This window comes from Brienomyrus brachyistius, chromosome 24, assembly GCF_023856365.1.
Source record: "Brienomyrus brachyistius isolate T26 chromosome 24, BBRACH_0.4, whole genome shotgun sequence".
NCBI lineage: Eukaryota > Metazoa > Chordata > Actinopteri > Osteoglossiformes > Mormyridae > Brienomyrus > Brienomyrus brachyistius.
The window spans coordinates 2,662,650-2,678,590 of NC_064556.1; the positions used below are offsets into that span (position 1 = coordinate 2,662,650).

General features: G+C 42.3%; 1 protein-coding gene across 4 annotated transcripts in view; it reads left to right on the top strand.

Moving 5' to 3' along the window:
* Positions 1-15,941, top strand: part of nrg2a (neuregulin 2a) — an 89,948-nt gene that overhangs the window by 34,998 nt on the left and 39,009 nt on the right. The window contains exon 1 of one of the 4 annotated variants that reach the window (XM_048994926.1): positions 3,382-3,563. The exons of the other annotated variants lie outside the window; for them this stretch is intronic. Within the exon in view, the coding sequence (XP_048850883.1) occupies positions 3,479-3,563 (85 nt within the window). The 5' untranslated portion in view covers positions 3,382-3,478. Of the gene's footprint in view, positions 1-3,381; positions 3,564-15,941 lie in introns of those variants that run through there. 4 annotated transcript variants of the gene reach the window in all.

Sequence of the window (15,941 nt, forward strand, 5' to 3'; positions counted from 1 at the left end):
AAATCAGAGATACCCTCCAACCCCCCCCCCCCCCCCCGCCCCCCACCCAGGTGACTATACCACGAGCTCACATGGGCCTACGAATAGCCCTTTGTTTATTCTTCAGACAATGACAGTTTTAGTTTTTTCCTCCACTCCAAAATGCAGGATTCATGTCTCAGGGCTGTGGACTCGACCAGTAGCACATGATTCCTGTAAGGGTTTATTTAGATGTACTTAGTGACTTTACCTGCTTGCAACATTGCACCTTCCCCCACATGCATTACATCCTTCTCACATTATTTGGAGCCGCATGTGTTTATATCTTCAGGAGACATTTGAAGATCTCTTCCCATACCCTCCTGTCTCCAGTCCATTTTAAATCTCACGTAAACTGCATTGTGTCATTTCATGTAGTTGAAGTCTCCATCATGTAAAATGAACCTGCCTGGTGTGATGTGCCTCTTTCTGTAGGGGACATGCCTTCAGCGTCTCAGCCGAGACAGTGATCTACCCTAAATTCACATCGGTGTTTTTAAATGAGAGCCTCATCTGGCTTCACAAAGAGTCAGAAAGCGACTCCGCTCTGAAGCTGCTGAATGAAAGATCTAACAGTTATTATGGCACTGATCGGATCTCTCAAATCGTTCCTGTTTTCATCGGTTTGACAATCATGATAATGTTCTGGATTTCGCTGGAGCAGTGAGCTGCATCTGCCAACAGGACTGATCGCAGTGTGTTGCCAGGCTGTTCATGATGTGCTCTGTACCTTGGTATGAGTGGGTCACCATGTCCCAGGGTATGTGAGGTTTCTCGGAGCTCCAAGCATTAGCTGCATTTGTGAGGGGTGTGAGTAGGTGTTTGGGTGTAAGTTCTCCCCGTATTGATACACGATGGGTGCTGATGGGGTTTGAAACGGGCTTGTGTCCTCCCCTCGGCTGCACTGATTGGCTGGATGGGCGGGCGGATTGTCTTTTTCCAGGTTTTGTGTAAAGGAGATCGTCTGAAAGGTCAGATCTGTCTGATCAGGAATTCCCTTTTTAATCTGTGTCCCGCCATACGTGTGTGTGTGTGCGTGTGCGTGTGCGTGCACGCCTGTGAGTCGCCCAGGTTTCTCTGGCCTTCTGTTGGTATCCTGTTATTACCGTTAGCGGCTGTTCTTTCCCGAGGTCCTGCAGTGCTCCCACGGTGCTCCCGCTTTGCTGTAGCCAGGGGTGAATCTCAAAACCAAGAACACAAAGACCATACTTGTGGTCTTGGCAAGACTGGTCTTGCTAACCTGCCGTCCAAGAACAAACTTGGGGTGCAATGAATCATGGGATTGGTGTGGATGCAACTGATGCACCTTTATCTTCGGGGCAGAGCAAGACCAACATCTGGGGATTTTTACCATCCTCTGTACTTGTGTTCTTGGTATTGGAACTGGTCTTCAGCAATGGAAGATGACGTAAAACGTAAGGACAATCAAGTACGCATATTGAGATCCGCCTCAGGTGTTCACCCAGTGGGACGTTATGCTCGATACATGCTCGTGCAATCAGCTAGGCAACCATGAAGGTGTTTTTGGGTGAGATTCGGCCACTAGTTCATCATATTGTAGTGCTAGCGTGACATAAATCAAAATTTAAATGTGGGCAGTGTTAGTAACCATAACTAAGAACAGGAGCACACTGTACCTCTCGGTTATTGATGTTTATTCTTTGCTTTTCCCCCTACATGGAGGAATCCTTTTGGTCTTACTAGCCCCCACTTTTAACTGTATTAGAGGTCAGGTAACTGATGGACCACAGCTGGTTGCTTCCCATTTTCATAATTTAATTTCCCTGTTGTCACCGTTCCCCCACCCCCCCCCCCCCCAGCCTCACCAATAGTCTGGACAGCCCTGCTCAACATAAGCTGGTCAGAAATACATGCATGCGCCACACTCACCCTTTCTTCTCCTCTCTGAGACACCCACCACCCCCCCCCCACCTTCACGTTACCTGTATCAGGGATAAGTAAGAGAATCCTAGACCAGGTGTTGTCCTGTGCTCCGAGGGTAGAATTCAAGCACTTACGTGAGCGGCACTAGACTCTGTCACAGAGGAGAATCCTCTTTTTGTAGCGGCCCTGGGCCTGCTTCTCACGCTGTCACTGGATTAAAAGTGGATTTCAGTAAAACAGTGCATCTCTATCAGCATGACTATATTTTGCTTCTCACTACAGGCATGGCACTACAAGCATGGCAATATTCAGTGTGTGCGTGTATTTTCTTTTGTTTTTTTTCGCTGGTGGGGTTTCCTGCAATCCTAACCTGCGTGTGATCTGACTGTCAGTATCGGCAATGATAGAAAGCACTGGTAACACAGCCAGGGACAGGCTGGGGCACGCTTTAGGTCGAGGGCGGGGGGGGGGGGGGGGGGGTTAAAGGAACGGGAGACAGAGAGAGAGAGAGAGAGGACAGGACACCCGCATGCCCAGCCAGATGTCACTTGGTGGGAATAACCGGCTCTATTCCCAAAGCCACATCTCTTTCCACGTCCTTCTCTGGGCACCATCCTTTGCAGCGTCAGTTTCTGTGCCCATTCCGTTACCAGAATAATGAAAAAAGGCACATTCTGTTTCATGAAAAATGGCCGTTTAATAAAGCTTTTGTGTGGCTGCGAAAAATTAGAAAGCCACAGTGTAATATTATTCTGCAGTGTGGAAATATTGCTGGTAAAAAACTGGTGTTAGAGTAGGATAAGGATACAATGAGTATTAATCTTTTAATGTCCGATCACTTTCATTGGTCACTTCTCTTTTGATCGTTTTGATCGTAGATCTTTGTGAGCTTGGGTGAAGTGGCATCACGCATGTGACTGCAGAACGGGTCATGGATACTCTCGCTGCCTGTCTGTTTGTTCTCATTTCTGGGGGTTGGGTGTTTCTCTCTTCTTGTGGTGTGGTCTGAGGTAGGAGCCGTCCCGTTCAGGTGATATTGAGAGTCCATAGGTGACGAGCTGCCGTGGTATGTGCTTGAGAAGTTGTGTGTGTGTGTGTGTGTGTGTGTGTGTGTGTGTGTGTGGGGGGGGGGGGGGTCTGATAGCATAAAATGATCATAGGGGAGATGAAAGCAGAAAGATGTGTGATCAAGGACGCGCTGGGTCGTTCCAGTAGCCTCTCCCATCACTCCTGAAAGGTTTGAAAGGTGCTGACAGTGCAAGAAGTCAGGAAACACACCTAATTGCTTAGTGTTGCCCTGGGGCCCTTGTAGTTATCAGAGTCAGAGAGGAAATTCTCATCTGTCCATTTCAGGCAGCGAATGGTTAATCATCCTGCTGCAATGGGAGATGCCTCTCTCTCTCTCTCTCTCTTGCTTTCTCTTGCAGTGTACATTGCTCAAAGTAGGTGTATCCCTGCTGTGTAATGGGTGTTGTTCTATATAGAGGGGACTAGTAGGAAAAATTCAGCATTTCATAGCACACTCTTCTGAGGACTACGCCAACTTTTCACGGGGATTACTCTTCACCCTGCTAACATGTCTGAGGGCCAGGGGAAGGACAGGAAGGGGAAGAAGAAGATGGGGAAGAAGGGAAAGAAGGAGAACAAGGAGCCTAAAGAAGGTAAAGGAGAAATAGGGGTTATGGGGAGAGCTGGCAGTGAAATAGCAGCCTTTGTCAAAGAATGCATCACCTCATCTTGTCAAAGATTGCTGCCTCTCATCACTCAGAGAGAAGGTGAGCAAGGGTCAGCAAATAGGTACACTTCAGCTTCTGGGATGTGGTGCCATTCCTGTTGAACACGCCCTCCTCGTATGCAAGGGTTCCACGCATCCAGAGTCAGGGGAGCATGACAGTCCATCTGAGGGGCTTTCTCCTGCCTTTGCAGTGTCTCCTGGAGGAACATCTTTGATCCATCATTGTGTTGATGTATCAGACACAATTACAACTGTAATGAACTTGCCAAATAATTTCAAGTCATGGAGCTCAGATTGTGGTTTGGTGGAGATTTATCACGCCGGAGTGTGTAGCTCAGAGTGAGGATGGAAATATCTTCTGTTTTATCTATAACTGTAAATATGCTTTTTCCTGATAGACTTGTTTCTTCCCTTGCCTGTGGTTTCTTTGGGCTGTGAAAATTCTGATTGAAAGCTTCTAAGGGGACCTGAGACCTTCTTGCAGTTGGTATTGAACTAGTTGTGGCTTGTCAGTAGGTTGATCTGGTCAGGAAGACCACCTACAATTTGGTAATTGGTCGGCTCCTGGGTGTCACACCGGCTGTCTTGCTCACCCTGTAGCTAGTATTCTGGGCTGACTCATTCTGTCACGGGCAAATCTGGCCAATACCGTGTTGCTCTATAGCAGTCTCTAAAGAGGACTTTTGGAGCACTAGAAGTGGCCAGCTGAAAAGGGGGACACGGCTCATAGTGAAAATGCTAATAGCATATTTTGTGCACACACTGCCAATGAGAGAGGAAATTATGTGAACTGCATTTCGTAAGCAGTGTTAGAACAATCTGTTCTATGCTTCTCGAACATGTGGATGTGCATGACTATATACACACTGCTATTCTTTGAGACGCGCTGAAAATACAGGGGAATTATAACTAGTGATAATCGTTGGGGGTGCAGAGCAGTTTTAGCATGAGGCAACCAAGAATCTTGCGGTTTTGCACTTATCTATTTGCACTTAACTAACAAAAGTGCTTATTTTTCACTGGCTAAGTACATGCAACCAAACCAATGGTGGAACATTGCAAAGTCTTGAATTGAATATAAACACTGGTAATTGATTGTAAAAAATATAAATATTTCCATGGAAGTCATTTTTTATTGAAATATCTTAATGCATTTGCCAAGTAATATGCAAAAGATTTATCTCATGTGATTGCATCTTATTTTCAGAACAAAATAAAAAAAAAAAAAAAACATTTTCATATATTTCCCAGAGATATTTGCCTCATGGGGACATATGTGAAACAAACCTGCAATTATCCCTTAAATTGAATTCATTGCAACTAATTAGAATTAATACTTCAGTATCACTTGTGAAATACTGCATATATATAGCCAGGTATTTCACTGTTTGCCATCATCTCCAAAGAATTTTGTGCATAGTGGGAGATGTAAATAAGCACAGTGAATGGCTGTCTGGTGAAGGGACAGATGGGGGGGGGGGGTGAGTGTAGCGTGAGCAGGGTATTGGGGGGGGAGTCAAACGAGAAAACCCGCAGCCCTTTTTAAGCCCTCCAGTCTGCATACTCGGTTGAGAGGCTGAACGTGAGCCTTGCTCATGGTGACGATCCGCTCGTCTTTCTCACGGTTCAGCTTGATGTTTCTTTCACACTTGATGGTTGCAGCTAATTTATACCACTGGATATTTTACTGAAGTGATTTAGACGAAGTACCACAAGGGTCCCTCAACGCTGGTGCTACTCATCCGAATCACATCTAGTATAAGCTACTGTTAATTTTACAGGTGTAATAAGTCTGACATTATTTGAACGTATCCCAGATGTTGCTAGAGTCTGTCTTAAACTTGGAGAGGGCTATGCTTAAATGTTTATACGGGGTAAGACTGTGGCTGCACAAGAGAGTAAATGCATAATTCAATTGCTAGGGGTACACTTTTGTCCAAATTGGCTTACATAACTTACTTTTTGCATCTTTACCCACTTAAATAGTTAAATATTTTCCCAAAGTGGCTTCTCCAGCTCCCTCCCTGCCAGCCTGTCAGAAATGCAGGCCCCAGATGACTGCCTTCTTCCTTTTTCAGGAAATTTTAGGGTGAACTAGATGATAGGTTTATTTGACTGTTTACTGTGATTATACCTCCTCGAGTATAATGTAGATGGCAACTGTGTCCCTGGACAATTTAAGAGGCATGTCGAACACACTTGCCACAGCCCCTTTGGAATGCATGCTTGTTTTGAGGGAATGCCTACAGCAAGGAGGGATCTCCCGAATAAAGCCCGTGTATTGTTTCTATACATTTATGAGGTGTGGCTGGTCTCCTAATAGCACGCAGCCCGGTCAGTGGGAACAATCACTGCTTCAGTGTTTTAAGAAGACAGGTTCACCTATTCACAATGACGGTTTAAACTAACTAATAAACTCTCAAGTGCCGTGGTTGTCATCGCCATTATTATTGTTTTTATTTATTATAATAATAATAATAACACAACTCGCGGACATAGGAAATACCTTTGGTTAGTGTTTTTGTATTTTTTTTTTACCTTTAATAACATTCTTAATAACCTGACATATTGATGACGTCAATTATAATTCGATTTTAATTTGTAATGTACTTAGTTAATGAGACAATATATAAAGCATTATATCTTCACACATAATACTATTATGAAAGGAAATGCGCCGGTTTTCATAGATGAATTGCAGTATATTCGCGGATTATTAAGACATCACACCATTTCCATACCTCGCCGTTTAGCTGCGCTCGTCCGCGGCACACATGACGCCGTGCCCGGAAATCGGTAAGTGCACGGCAGCGACAAACTCGCAGAAAGTGATTTTTGTTTTGACAAGTACTGACATTTTTTTTTTCTTTTTAATTTGTAAGCCAGCCAGCCCTGCTGTCAGTTTACAGAAGCACTGTCTTCGGGCTCCGCCGCGAACACGTCCGTACGTAAAAGCGGAGTCTTGACATGTGTAAATCAGCATGTTTTTTTTTTTTTACATTTCTTTTCCCAGAAGCACAGTGCTACAAACCACGGAAAGAAGTTTAAAAACGCTGAACGCAATTTCAAATTGCATGCTCCGTTTGTATAATATAAGTTTAATTTACTTTCAGACTCGTTCAGTCGATTTTGCTTTATTTTAATCTTCTGTAATGCCATCTAGTGCTGATTATAGATATTACCTATAATTATCTAAAATATGCTTTCTTTAAAATCAACCTTAACGCTTTTTTTCATTCTACTTCGAGACACTGGATTTTATTTATTTATTTATTTATTTTCCCAGTAGGTTCTAATTGAAGTTTCACGAGGCAGGTAACAGTTGTATTGTATTATTTTGAAAAGAATTCATGAATGAATACAGTAAATTATTCACTTTTTGTTTTACAATATTGTAGACCTTAGATGGTCTTTTCTGGTTCTTAGAAGGTTTCTTCTCCGGTTCACAGGATGCTATATGTGCACATGGTGGTGTCTGTTTAACTCTTTTGTAAGGCCCTCATTGTGTAAAAGCGGTGTGTGCACCTTCAAGCCTCCTACGATGGGTAAGGGTCTTATTAGACTTCTTGGGCATGTTGTTCCTGACATCCAAGCTATTCTCTGGGGCTGTTCAGAGCTCCTGTGTTCTGAGATGAGATGTTTTACTGCCTTGGTGTTTGCCTGTGCAAACCTTTGATGGAAATGACTGATGCTCTTGATGTTCAGGAATCAAATTGTGCATAATGGTAATTTGTGTAATGTGTCTCCAAATGCCGGCGTAAAAGATATATTAGTATATTTTAAATTGCATATAAGTCAACATCTGCACAGTCCATTATTTTAATCAGGTTAAACCAAAAGCAGTCCCTTGATCTGGTACTGAGATGACTGTCAACGTAATTTTTGTCCTTTTAAATATCTTTTATAAAATCTGGACTTAGAAAGATTAACAACTTTTTAGAGAAATATCATGCAGTTGCTAACAGAGTTTATTTGTTTATTAATATATTCATTTTGATCATGTTGTGTTAGTTATAGGGAGACTGATTGCCGGGGTTATGACCCGGGAGCAGACATCTGCTTTTGGGTCAAACAGGATCTCCTCCCTGAAATACATATGAATCAAATTGTTCATCAGCTTTTCGGCACTGAGATATTAACAAACTGTCGCAGAACATGACCAGATGGAAGTGATGTATAATCACATCTTGGGGTTAGTCCTGTTCTCACTCAGCTATGGGAGCTGGACACACAATCCCAAAGCTCATCTTGCCAAATCCTCCCATTTTCGTTTTCTTCTTCTTTTCCTCATTCTACTTGTTCATTCTTCTTCTTCTTCTTCTTCGTTTTGCCTAATCCCCATTCTCCGTCTTCCTCTTATTCTGCTCCCTTTAGCCTCTTCCTCATTCTTATTCTTCTTCTTCATCTTCTTCAACTTCTCCATTTAGCCTCTTCCTCATTCTTCTTCTTGTTCATTTTGCCTAATCCCCATTCTCCGTCTTCCTCTTATTCTGCTCCATTTAGCCTCCTCCTCATTCTTATTCTTCTTCTCTTCCCTTTTGAACCCTCCTCATTCTTCTTCTTCTCCATTTTGCTTCATCCTCATTCTTCTCCCTTTTGCTTCTTCCTCATTCCTCTTCTTCTCCAGTTGCTTCCTCCTCATTCTTCTTCTTCTTCTTCTCCCTTTTGACCCCTCCTCATTCTTCTTTCTTCGTCTCCCTTTTGCTTCTTCCTCAGTCTTCTTCTTCTCCCTTTTGCCCCTCCTTATTCTTCTTCTCCATTTGCTTCCTCCTCATTCTTCTTCTTCTCCCTTTTGCTAATTCCTCATTCTCCTTCTTCTCCCTTTTGTCTCCTCCTCCTCATTCTTCTTCTTCTCCATTTTGCCCCCTCCTCATTGTTGTTCTTCTTCTCCCTTTTGCCTCCTCTTCATTCTTCTTCTTCTTCTCCCTTTTGCCTCCTCTTCATTCTTTTTCTTCTTCTCCCTTTTGCCTCCTCCTCATTCTTCTTCTTCTCCCTTTTGCTTCTTCTTCATTCTCCTTCTCCCTTTTGCCTCATCCTCATACTTCTTCTTCTCCCTTTTGCCTCCTCCTCCTCATTCTTCTTCTTCTCCATTTTGCCCCCTCTTCATTCTTCTTTCTCTTCTTCTCCCTTTTGCCTCCTCATTCTTCTTCTCCCTTTTGCTTCTTCCTCATTCTCCTTCTTCTCCCTTTTGCCTCCTCCTCATTCTTCTTCTTCTCCATTTTGCTTCTTCCTCATTCTCCTTCTTCTCCCTTTTGCCTCCTCCTCATTCTTCTTCTTCTCCCTTTTGACCCCTCCTCATTCTTCTTTCTTCGTCTCCCTTTTGCTTCTTCCTCAGTCTTCTTCTTCTCCCTTTTGCCCCTCCTTATTCTTCTTCTCCATTTGCTTCCTCCTCATTCTTCTTCTTCTTCTCCCTTTTGCTAATTCCTCATTCTCCTTCTTCTCCCTTTTGTCTCCTCCTCCTCATTCTTCTTCTTCTCCATTTTGCCCCCTCCTCATTGTTGTTCTTCTTCTCCCTTTTGCCTCCTCTTCATTCTTCTTCTTCTTCTCCCTTTTGCCTCCTCTTCATTCTTCTTCTTCTTCTCCCTTTTGCCTCCTCCTCATTCTTCTTCTTCTCCCTTTTGCTTCTTCTTCATTCTCCTTCTTCTCCCTTTTGCCTCATCCTCATACTTCTTCTTCTCCCTTTTGCCTCCTCCTCCTCATTCTTCTTCTTCTTCTCCATTTTGCCCCCTCTTCATTCTTCTTTCTCTTCTTCTCCCTTTTGCCTCCTCATTCTTCTTCTCCCTTTTGCTTCTTCCTCATTCTCCTTCTTCTCCCTTTTGCCTCCTCCTCATTCTTCTTCTTCTCCATTTTGCTTCTTCCTCATTCTCCTTCTTCTCCCTTTTGCCTCCTCCTCATTCTTCTTCTTCTCCATTTTGCCCCCTCCTCATTGTTCTTCTTCTCCCTTTTGCCTCCTCCTCTTTCTTCTTTTTCTTCTTATTTGCTTGTTCTTCTCCTTTTCTTTCTTCATCGTACAGTATACACCAAAAATAATCTACTATGTGACTTATGTAGTAATAACTGTATTTCATCAGTGCAATAAGCTGTCAGGTAGTGCTTTAAAATACTGCTATCTGTGTCATTTATCATTTATAAAGATCTGTTTCACTAGTAAATTAAACTAGTGATGCTATATAAACAGTTCCTCTTCCCTTCCTTTAATTGTTATAATCCAAACAATGACTACACACCGTTTAACATTATTTAGGGACATACTTTGGTGACATCAGCGGCCATTATGTGGTAATGCTATTTTTGCTGTCGGGTACTTTTATAGGAATGGAGGTCATTTCAGCAAATACCTATTGTTGGTATGTTTTCATTATTAACTGTAAGCTACACTTTAAATAACAAGATGTTGGATTGTGAAACACTGGAATTTCATCTAGGGTGTTTCCCCTGTCTTGCACCTGATTTGTATTTTTACTAAATCACCAAATACCATTTCCATTGCGCAATTAATGCTGAAAATAGTTTTAATATGAGTAAATTGTAGATGAGGATTGAAACAGCCATTGTTTTGCGTTCGATTTTGCTGTCGGTGCTGACTTCACCATCTGCCTATTTATTGGCATCTAGCACTACACTAAAACACACACCTTCCCAGCTCTGTAGCATTAATAACCCTATGAGTGATAAATAAGTATGAATAAATTGCAGATATTTGAATCCTTTTGGTTAACAGTTGTGAAGTGTTTTCTTTCTTCTGCCAAAGACATTGCTGGTTCAATTCCACTGGGCTGAAACCTTTCAACATTTCCAAGATGTTGTTGTGGTTTGAAGAGACACATCTGATTTAATCACTTTAACTCAAGGGAATTGTTTTTACCATGACTAACAATGATAACCATTGTGATGTGTTCAGTACTGTATGTCTGAAATGTGAGGTCATGTGAAAACAAGCATTATTTTTATAAACTTTTGGTATGACTAAGTCTGAGTTGATTTAACGTGGAAAATTTATCAGTTGCTTACGGCAAACTGTGTGTAACTTGCACTGAATGTAATCATTTGAAATCATGGCTGTTCAATTGGAGATTTTCTGCATTTTTATCTGACAAATTCCCGACTGTCAGCCAGTTTACATCTAACAATTCTGTTCTATTGGCAGCCAAGTAGAAGGACAACAATTTAAATAACTTACTGGATTTCTTCGTCTTATTTTCCCTTATTAGTTTTAACTCTTGCTCTTAGCTTACAACTTTGACGTTGCTGCTTGGTGACCTTTTGACAGTGAGTTAGACATGAAAGCTGATGATAAACTGTATTGTGTTTCCTTATTTGTGTTTTTTGTTCCAAGAGAGCAGCTTGGGACATAAACAAGAATAAGCAAAGGGGAGTAACTTTAAAGTGAAATGTAACCCTGCCTAGCGTGAGGTGAACTCATTGGCCAGCTTGCGCCACTATCTGTCACCTGATAGTTCATCAGGAAGAGAAGGCTCATGAATGCAGCATGTCAGCTAGCCGTCGGGTCGTGCTGAAGGCGAGTCTGCATAAATCACATCAGGTGACTGATTGAATTATGGCTATCTGACTTTGCAATCCACCTAATTTTCATGCCGTTTAAATTGATTATACTCAACTGTTTTTTTATGGCTTTTCATTTAGTTTTTTCGTTACTCTTTGTTCCTTTAGATCCGTTGATGTCACAGAAGAGTGGGGAAGAGATATTTTAGTTATAGATCTATAGATTGGGTATAGATGTTTGCTGTGCTGGATTATTATTATGGCCTCAGAGGGCTTGATAAACATGGCAGTCATTCTTTTGGGCAGGAGAACGCCACATTGACTCCGTATTGACTCCATATTGACTCCGTATTGACTCCATATTGACACCATATTGACTCCAAATTTACTCTAGTTGTTCTTACTGTTCTGTAACATAGAATATAAATAAATGGATTGCTACTGTTATTTGCGTAAAACGCATCTTGACTGCTACCCACTTCAAATCAGTTTGGGAAGGCCAGAGACCACATGGTACATGTGACTAGTCACTTAATCAGGTACAATATAATGAAAGACTGGATGACTGGTTTACAGTGACATTAGTCTAACTGCACACTCACTGGTGTAAGAAAGATCCCATGTTTACATTGAGCAGTGTCACCGGTGGGAACACTGAGCACCCATTGTCCTTCCTGAATATTTGACATCCTGAAAAATAACTGAGAGATGAATCTCTTTTTCTGGAACAGACTTGTGTAGCACAGACAGTAAACCTTTACTGGGGCAGGCAACTGGGTCATTCCTTCTCAAATTGGGACAATTAGTTGTTATTTCAGAACAGTTCTTTCTTAATTCAAATCGTTGCATTAAGCAAAACAGCAGCAGAAGCGAGAATGGAGAAGGCCCCTGCCTGTTTCATGTGACAGAGGCGGGCAAGAGAAACTGTAAGAAGTGAAAATGAGTGTGCAGGGTAATTACCAGAGGGAAATGGCAGCTGTAGGCGAGTCGCGGCGAGGACGCGTTACAGCGTGTGTGTGTGTGTTATGGGGAGAAGAGATGAGAACAGGGTAAATGAGACCGCTGTTCCAAGCGAGTCAGCTCTGATCACATGTTTGGAGATCCCAAGTGGTTAGAAATATCCACTTTAACAACAATTCAGCGTGAGAAATCCCTTTTAGGATTATTTAATAGTATAATATTATGTCAATAAAATGTTAATAGCATGTTATTTAATATGATATGAAGACATCAAAGCCATACTCAAGATAGCATGGATGCTGCACACCGCAGAAAAGTTTCATTGCTGGATGAGTGCGTGCGGTACATGCCTGCCTCTGCACATGAATGTTTTAATATCCGGTAACACCTCCCCATGTGCGTGACTCGGAATTGTGCATTGAGGCGTTTCGCAGAACAAGTGCGCTGAACCTATTCATCTGGTTATACTGACCCGAGGGCGGTTAAAATCCCAGGAGTCAGCTGTTTTACCATGAGAACGGCACTGCCCATTAACTCCTCCAGCAAAACATAGCTCTGTATAAACAAATGGGAATCACGGGATCACGTTTGGATGAAGCCTTCTGTGGTTTAACAGTTAATTTACATCAATGAACAAAGCTGCAGGCAGCAATTCTGAAAAACAGACTTGCAACAACCAAAAGATTTATCAGGAATATCAATCAAATTGTGAGAATGACTGACATATAATAAAGTCTGTTAATTATTCTGCGGTAATATTATAATTGTGCAGATCTCCACTGGCATGCCCTCATGCAATTATGGAATAAATAAATGCAATCTTTATCAGTTTTGTAATTTATAACATTTATATGTATAAATATATAATATATACTTATAGACATATGTATATATGTGGGAGATACATATAACAGCTATATTTTGAATAGATCATTTGGTTTTGAAGGTAGGAATTTTCCAAGATGATCACCATCTTAATAAAAAATTCTGCATTTTGAGACCCGTCTCTGAGAGGATATGGGATTTTCAGTTAGACCAGCCTGCATATGCCGACGTCATGCTGCGGGCTTCCATTGCTCTGGATTTTCTCATTGCTGTTGACTGGTGTCTCCAGTGACTGTGTGCCACTTACCGTTACGGCTTCTTTATAAATCAATCAGTCACTTGCTGAGGTTCTGTAGTAGCTCACAGCTGTCCAGCTTCAGTGAGACTCTTGTGCTAACAGGATCATCAGTGTAGGAGACACAGTGAGTTCTGGATTTGGCTAAATTCTAGATGCCCTGTGGCTAAATTTCTCATGCAGTGACCTTCTTTTCATACCAGCCTAACCAGAGGACTGAATAGTGTCAAGTTAATATATCCCTCTGAAGTGGAAGGGCAAACATTAACTAACTAAATAATGTCATGAGGAAGTGATGCTTGTAAAGGTGTGCGGAATTGACGTAGATGACGGCAGCGATCAATGCCACATTATGAAATGGTGAGACAGAGGTCTGCCTTCTCCATGTCATTCAGATTCACACGTTCTCCGGAGCAATTAAGCACCAGTTTGCTGAACATCCCACCGGCTCTGAAGAAGGCTTTATAATTACCCCTGGGTGCCAGTCAGTAATTTGGCTATGCTTGCAGAAAAAAAAAAATGTTATTGAGGAAAAAAATCGATGTGATGAACCTCGTGATGAGAGTCTTGTGTGACCTAGACACTTCTTCATGCCTGGCGATTTTCACACGAAACTTCCTGTTTGTGTTGAAAGAAATGTCAAAATAATAAGAATCCGATAAATAAGAAGAGAAAAAAAGAACGGCAATCATAGAACCATCGTAAAATGGTACTGTGTAAAATAGTACTTTCCCTGTACTTTCTGGACTGGTCTAGATTTGTTCTGGGTAAGCAGTTATGGAAGACTGGATATATTCTGCCATTTTATTCTGTTTTCTGCAAATTCTCCTTCTGGTTTAAGACCAGAATGGTTCATATAATGGTTCATAGCCTCTACGAAGAGTAACTTCTTTAATTCATTCTGAAAAATTAATTGGAACCTTTAAAAAATCTTGTTTAATATTTATTAAGGCAGGATTTTGGTAGTGTAAAAATGGATGGATGACCGACATTCCTATTATTGTTATTATAATAATTATTATTTTTAGACAGAATGAATTCCTATCCGCAGTTTCTATACATCACCAAGGGACAAGGAAATGAAGAATGAGGGCCTGCCCCCTTCATGACAGGGTATATCAGTATGGACCAGTATGGACAAACTCCTGAAGCCCTCAGAGCTAACTGGGCCACAGGTTCCCACCCCAGTGCCGAGGGCTGCACGTTACCTCCATATTCCCCCTTTCCAACGCCATCCTGTAAATCTAACCAGAAATTCGTTTATCAGGCTATAATCCAAAAATATCACCCACAGAAGAGTTTTCGCCGCTAAATTAAAGGTGTCAGTCATAACTTGTACCCGGTCCATTCCTGCCACATGAAGGCCTTCTTTTCTACAATGTCCTATTGTTTATGACTCTATTTTCTTTGTTGTTTTGGGTTCAGTCCATAGCCTCACTCAAGGTTCTTGATTATAATCTGTCGTACAGTCTTACAAAAACATTTTTTGTGGATGAATAATCATCAAGTGTTCTGTTCCACACTATACTCATACAGGCACAGAAGATTTTATTCTTGGGACATTGATCTCCCCCCCTGTCTCCCCGCCCCCCCCCCCCCCTCCAATTCAAAGGAAAATGGTAAAGAAAATCATCATGTTTACATTTATTCAAAACTGAAGGTGCCCTGCATTACAAAAAAAACGAACCTTGCCATGACCTACAATGATGGCATACACTTCCTGTCTTCTGGAAAATGGGCATGATTTTTGGCACTTAACCATCAAACCCATCGTATGAACGCCGCGTATTAACATGCGCTTGGAGTTATTTAGGTTACTGATCAAATTAAAAATGAGCTTTTGATGATATGCTTCTTTTTTTAAGTGTTTTGAATCGTCTGCAGAGCAAAATACAGCCCTGTGTCTCTCACTCTGCGGACTGTTCCTCAGTCATGATGTTTCCCTGTTGTTTTCATGGACAAAGGTACATGGAGGAGCAGCGTCCTGAGAATGGAAGCCACCTGTATACACATGTTCTGGGTGTTTCCAGCTATCTGTCTTCCAGCCATGGGGAGGTGGGGGTACTGGAGACTATCCCAGGCTGGGCATGACACAGGGGAACGCCCTGGACATGATGCCAGTCCATTACAGGGCAGACACGCAATCACAAGCCATGGGAAATTTAGGGATGCTAATTAGCTTAGCCTTTGTATGGATTTGGGCAAAAACTAGCGTGCGGTGCGGACACTCATGCACCATGGGGAGAACATGCAAACTCCACAGACACGGGGTGGGATTCTGAGCGCCTATCCTGGAGGCGTGAGGCCGCAACGCTGCCCACTGGGCCACCATGCCGCCCACACTGGGTGTTTATTAAAATGTTTTTTTTTCTTGCCGTTGTTTCCTTCTGCCCCTGCTGTTAACCCCCCCCCCCCCCCCCAACCACTTTTTCTTCTTGTTCATCATTAAATAACAGAAGGATGATCAAGATTTTAAAGAAACTGCTACAGCACACTTGAAAGTGTGAACCACAGTTAACCATTAACTTGGCAGGGGTTAAACTAATCCAGTGTTTCCAATCCAGTTCTCAGGAACTCGCAGCCAGTCCAGGTTCAGCCAGTCTAGCTCCCTACTGGAGCAAAACTGTGGACTGTCTGGCAGGGAGCTGGGAGGGAGCAAAAACGTGGACTGTCTGGCAGGGAGCTGGGAGGGAGCAAAAACGTGGGCCGTTTGGCAGGGAG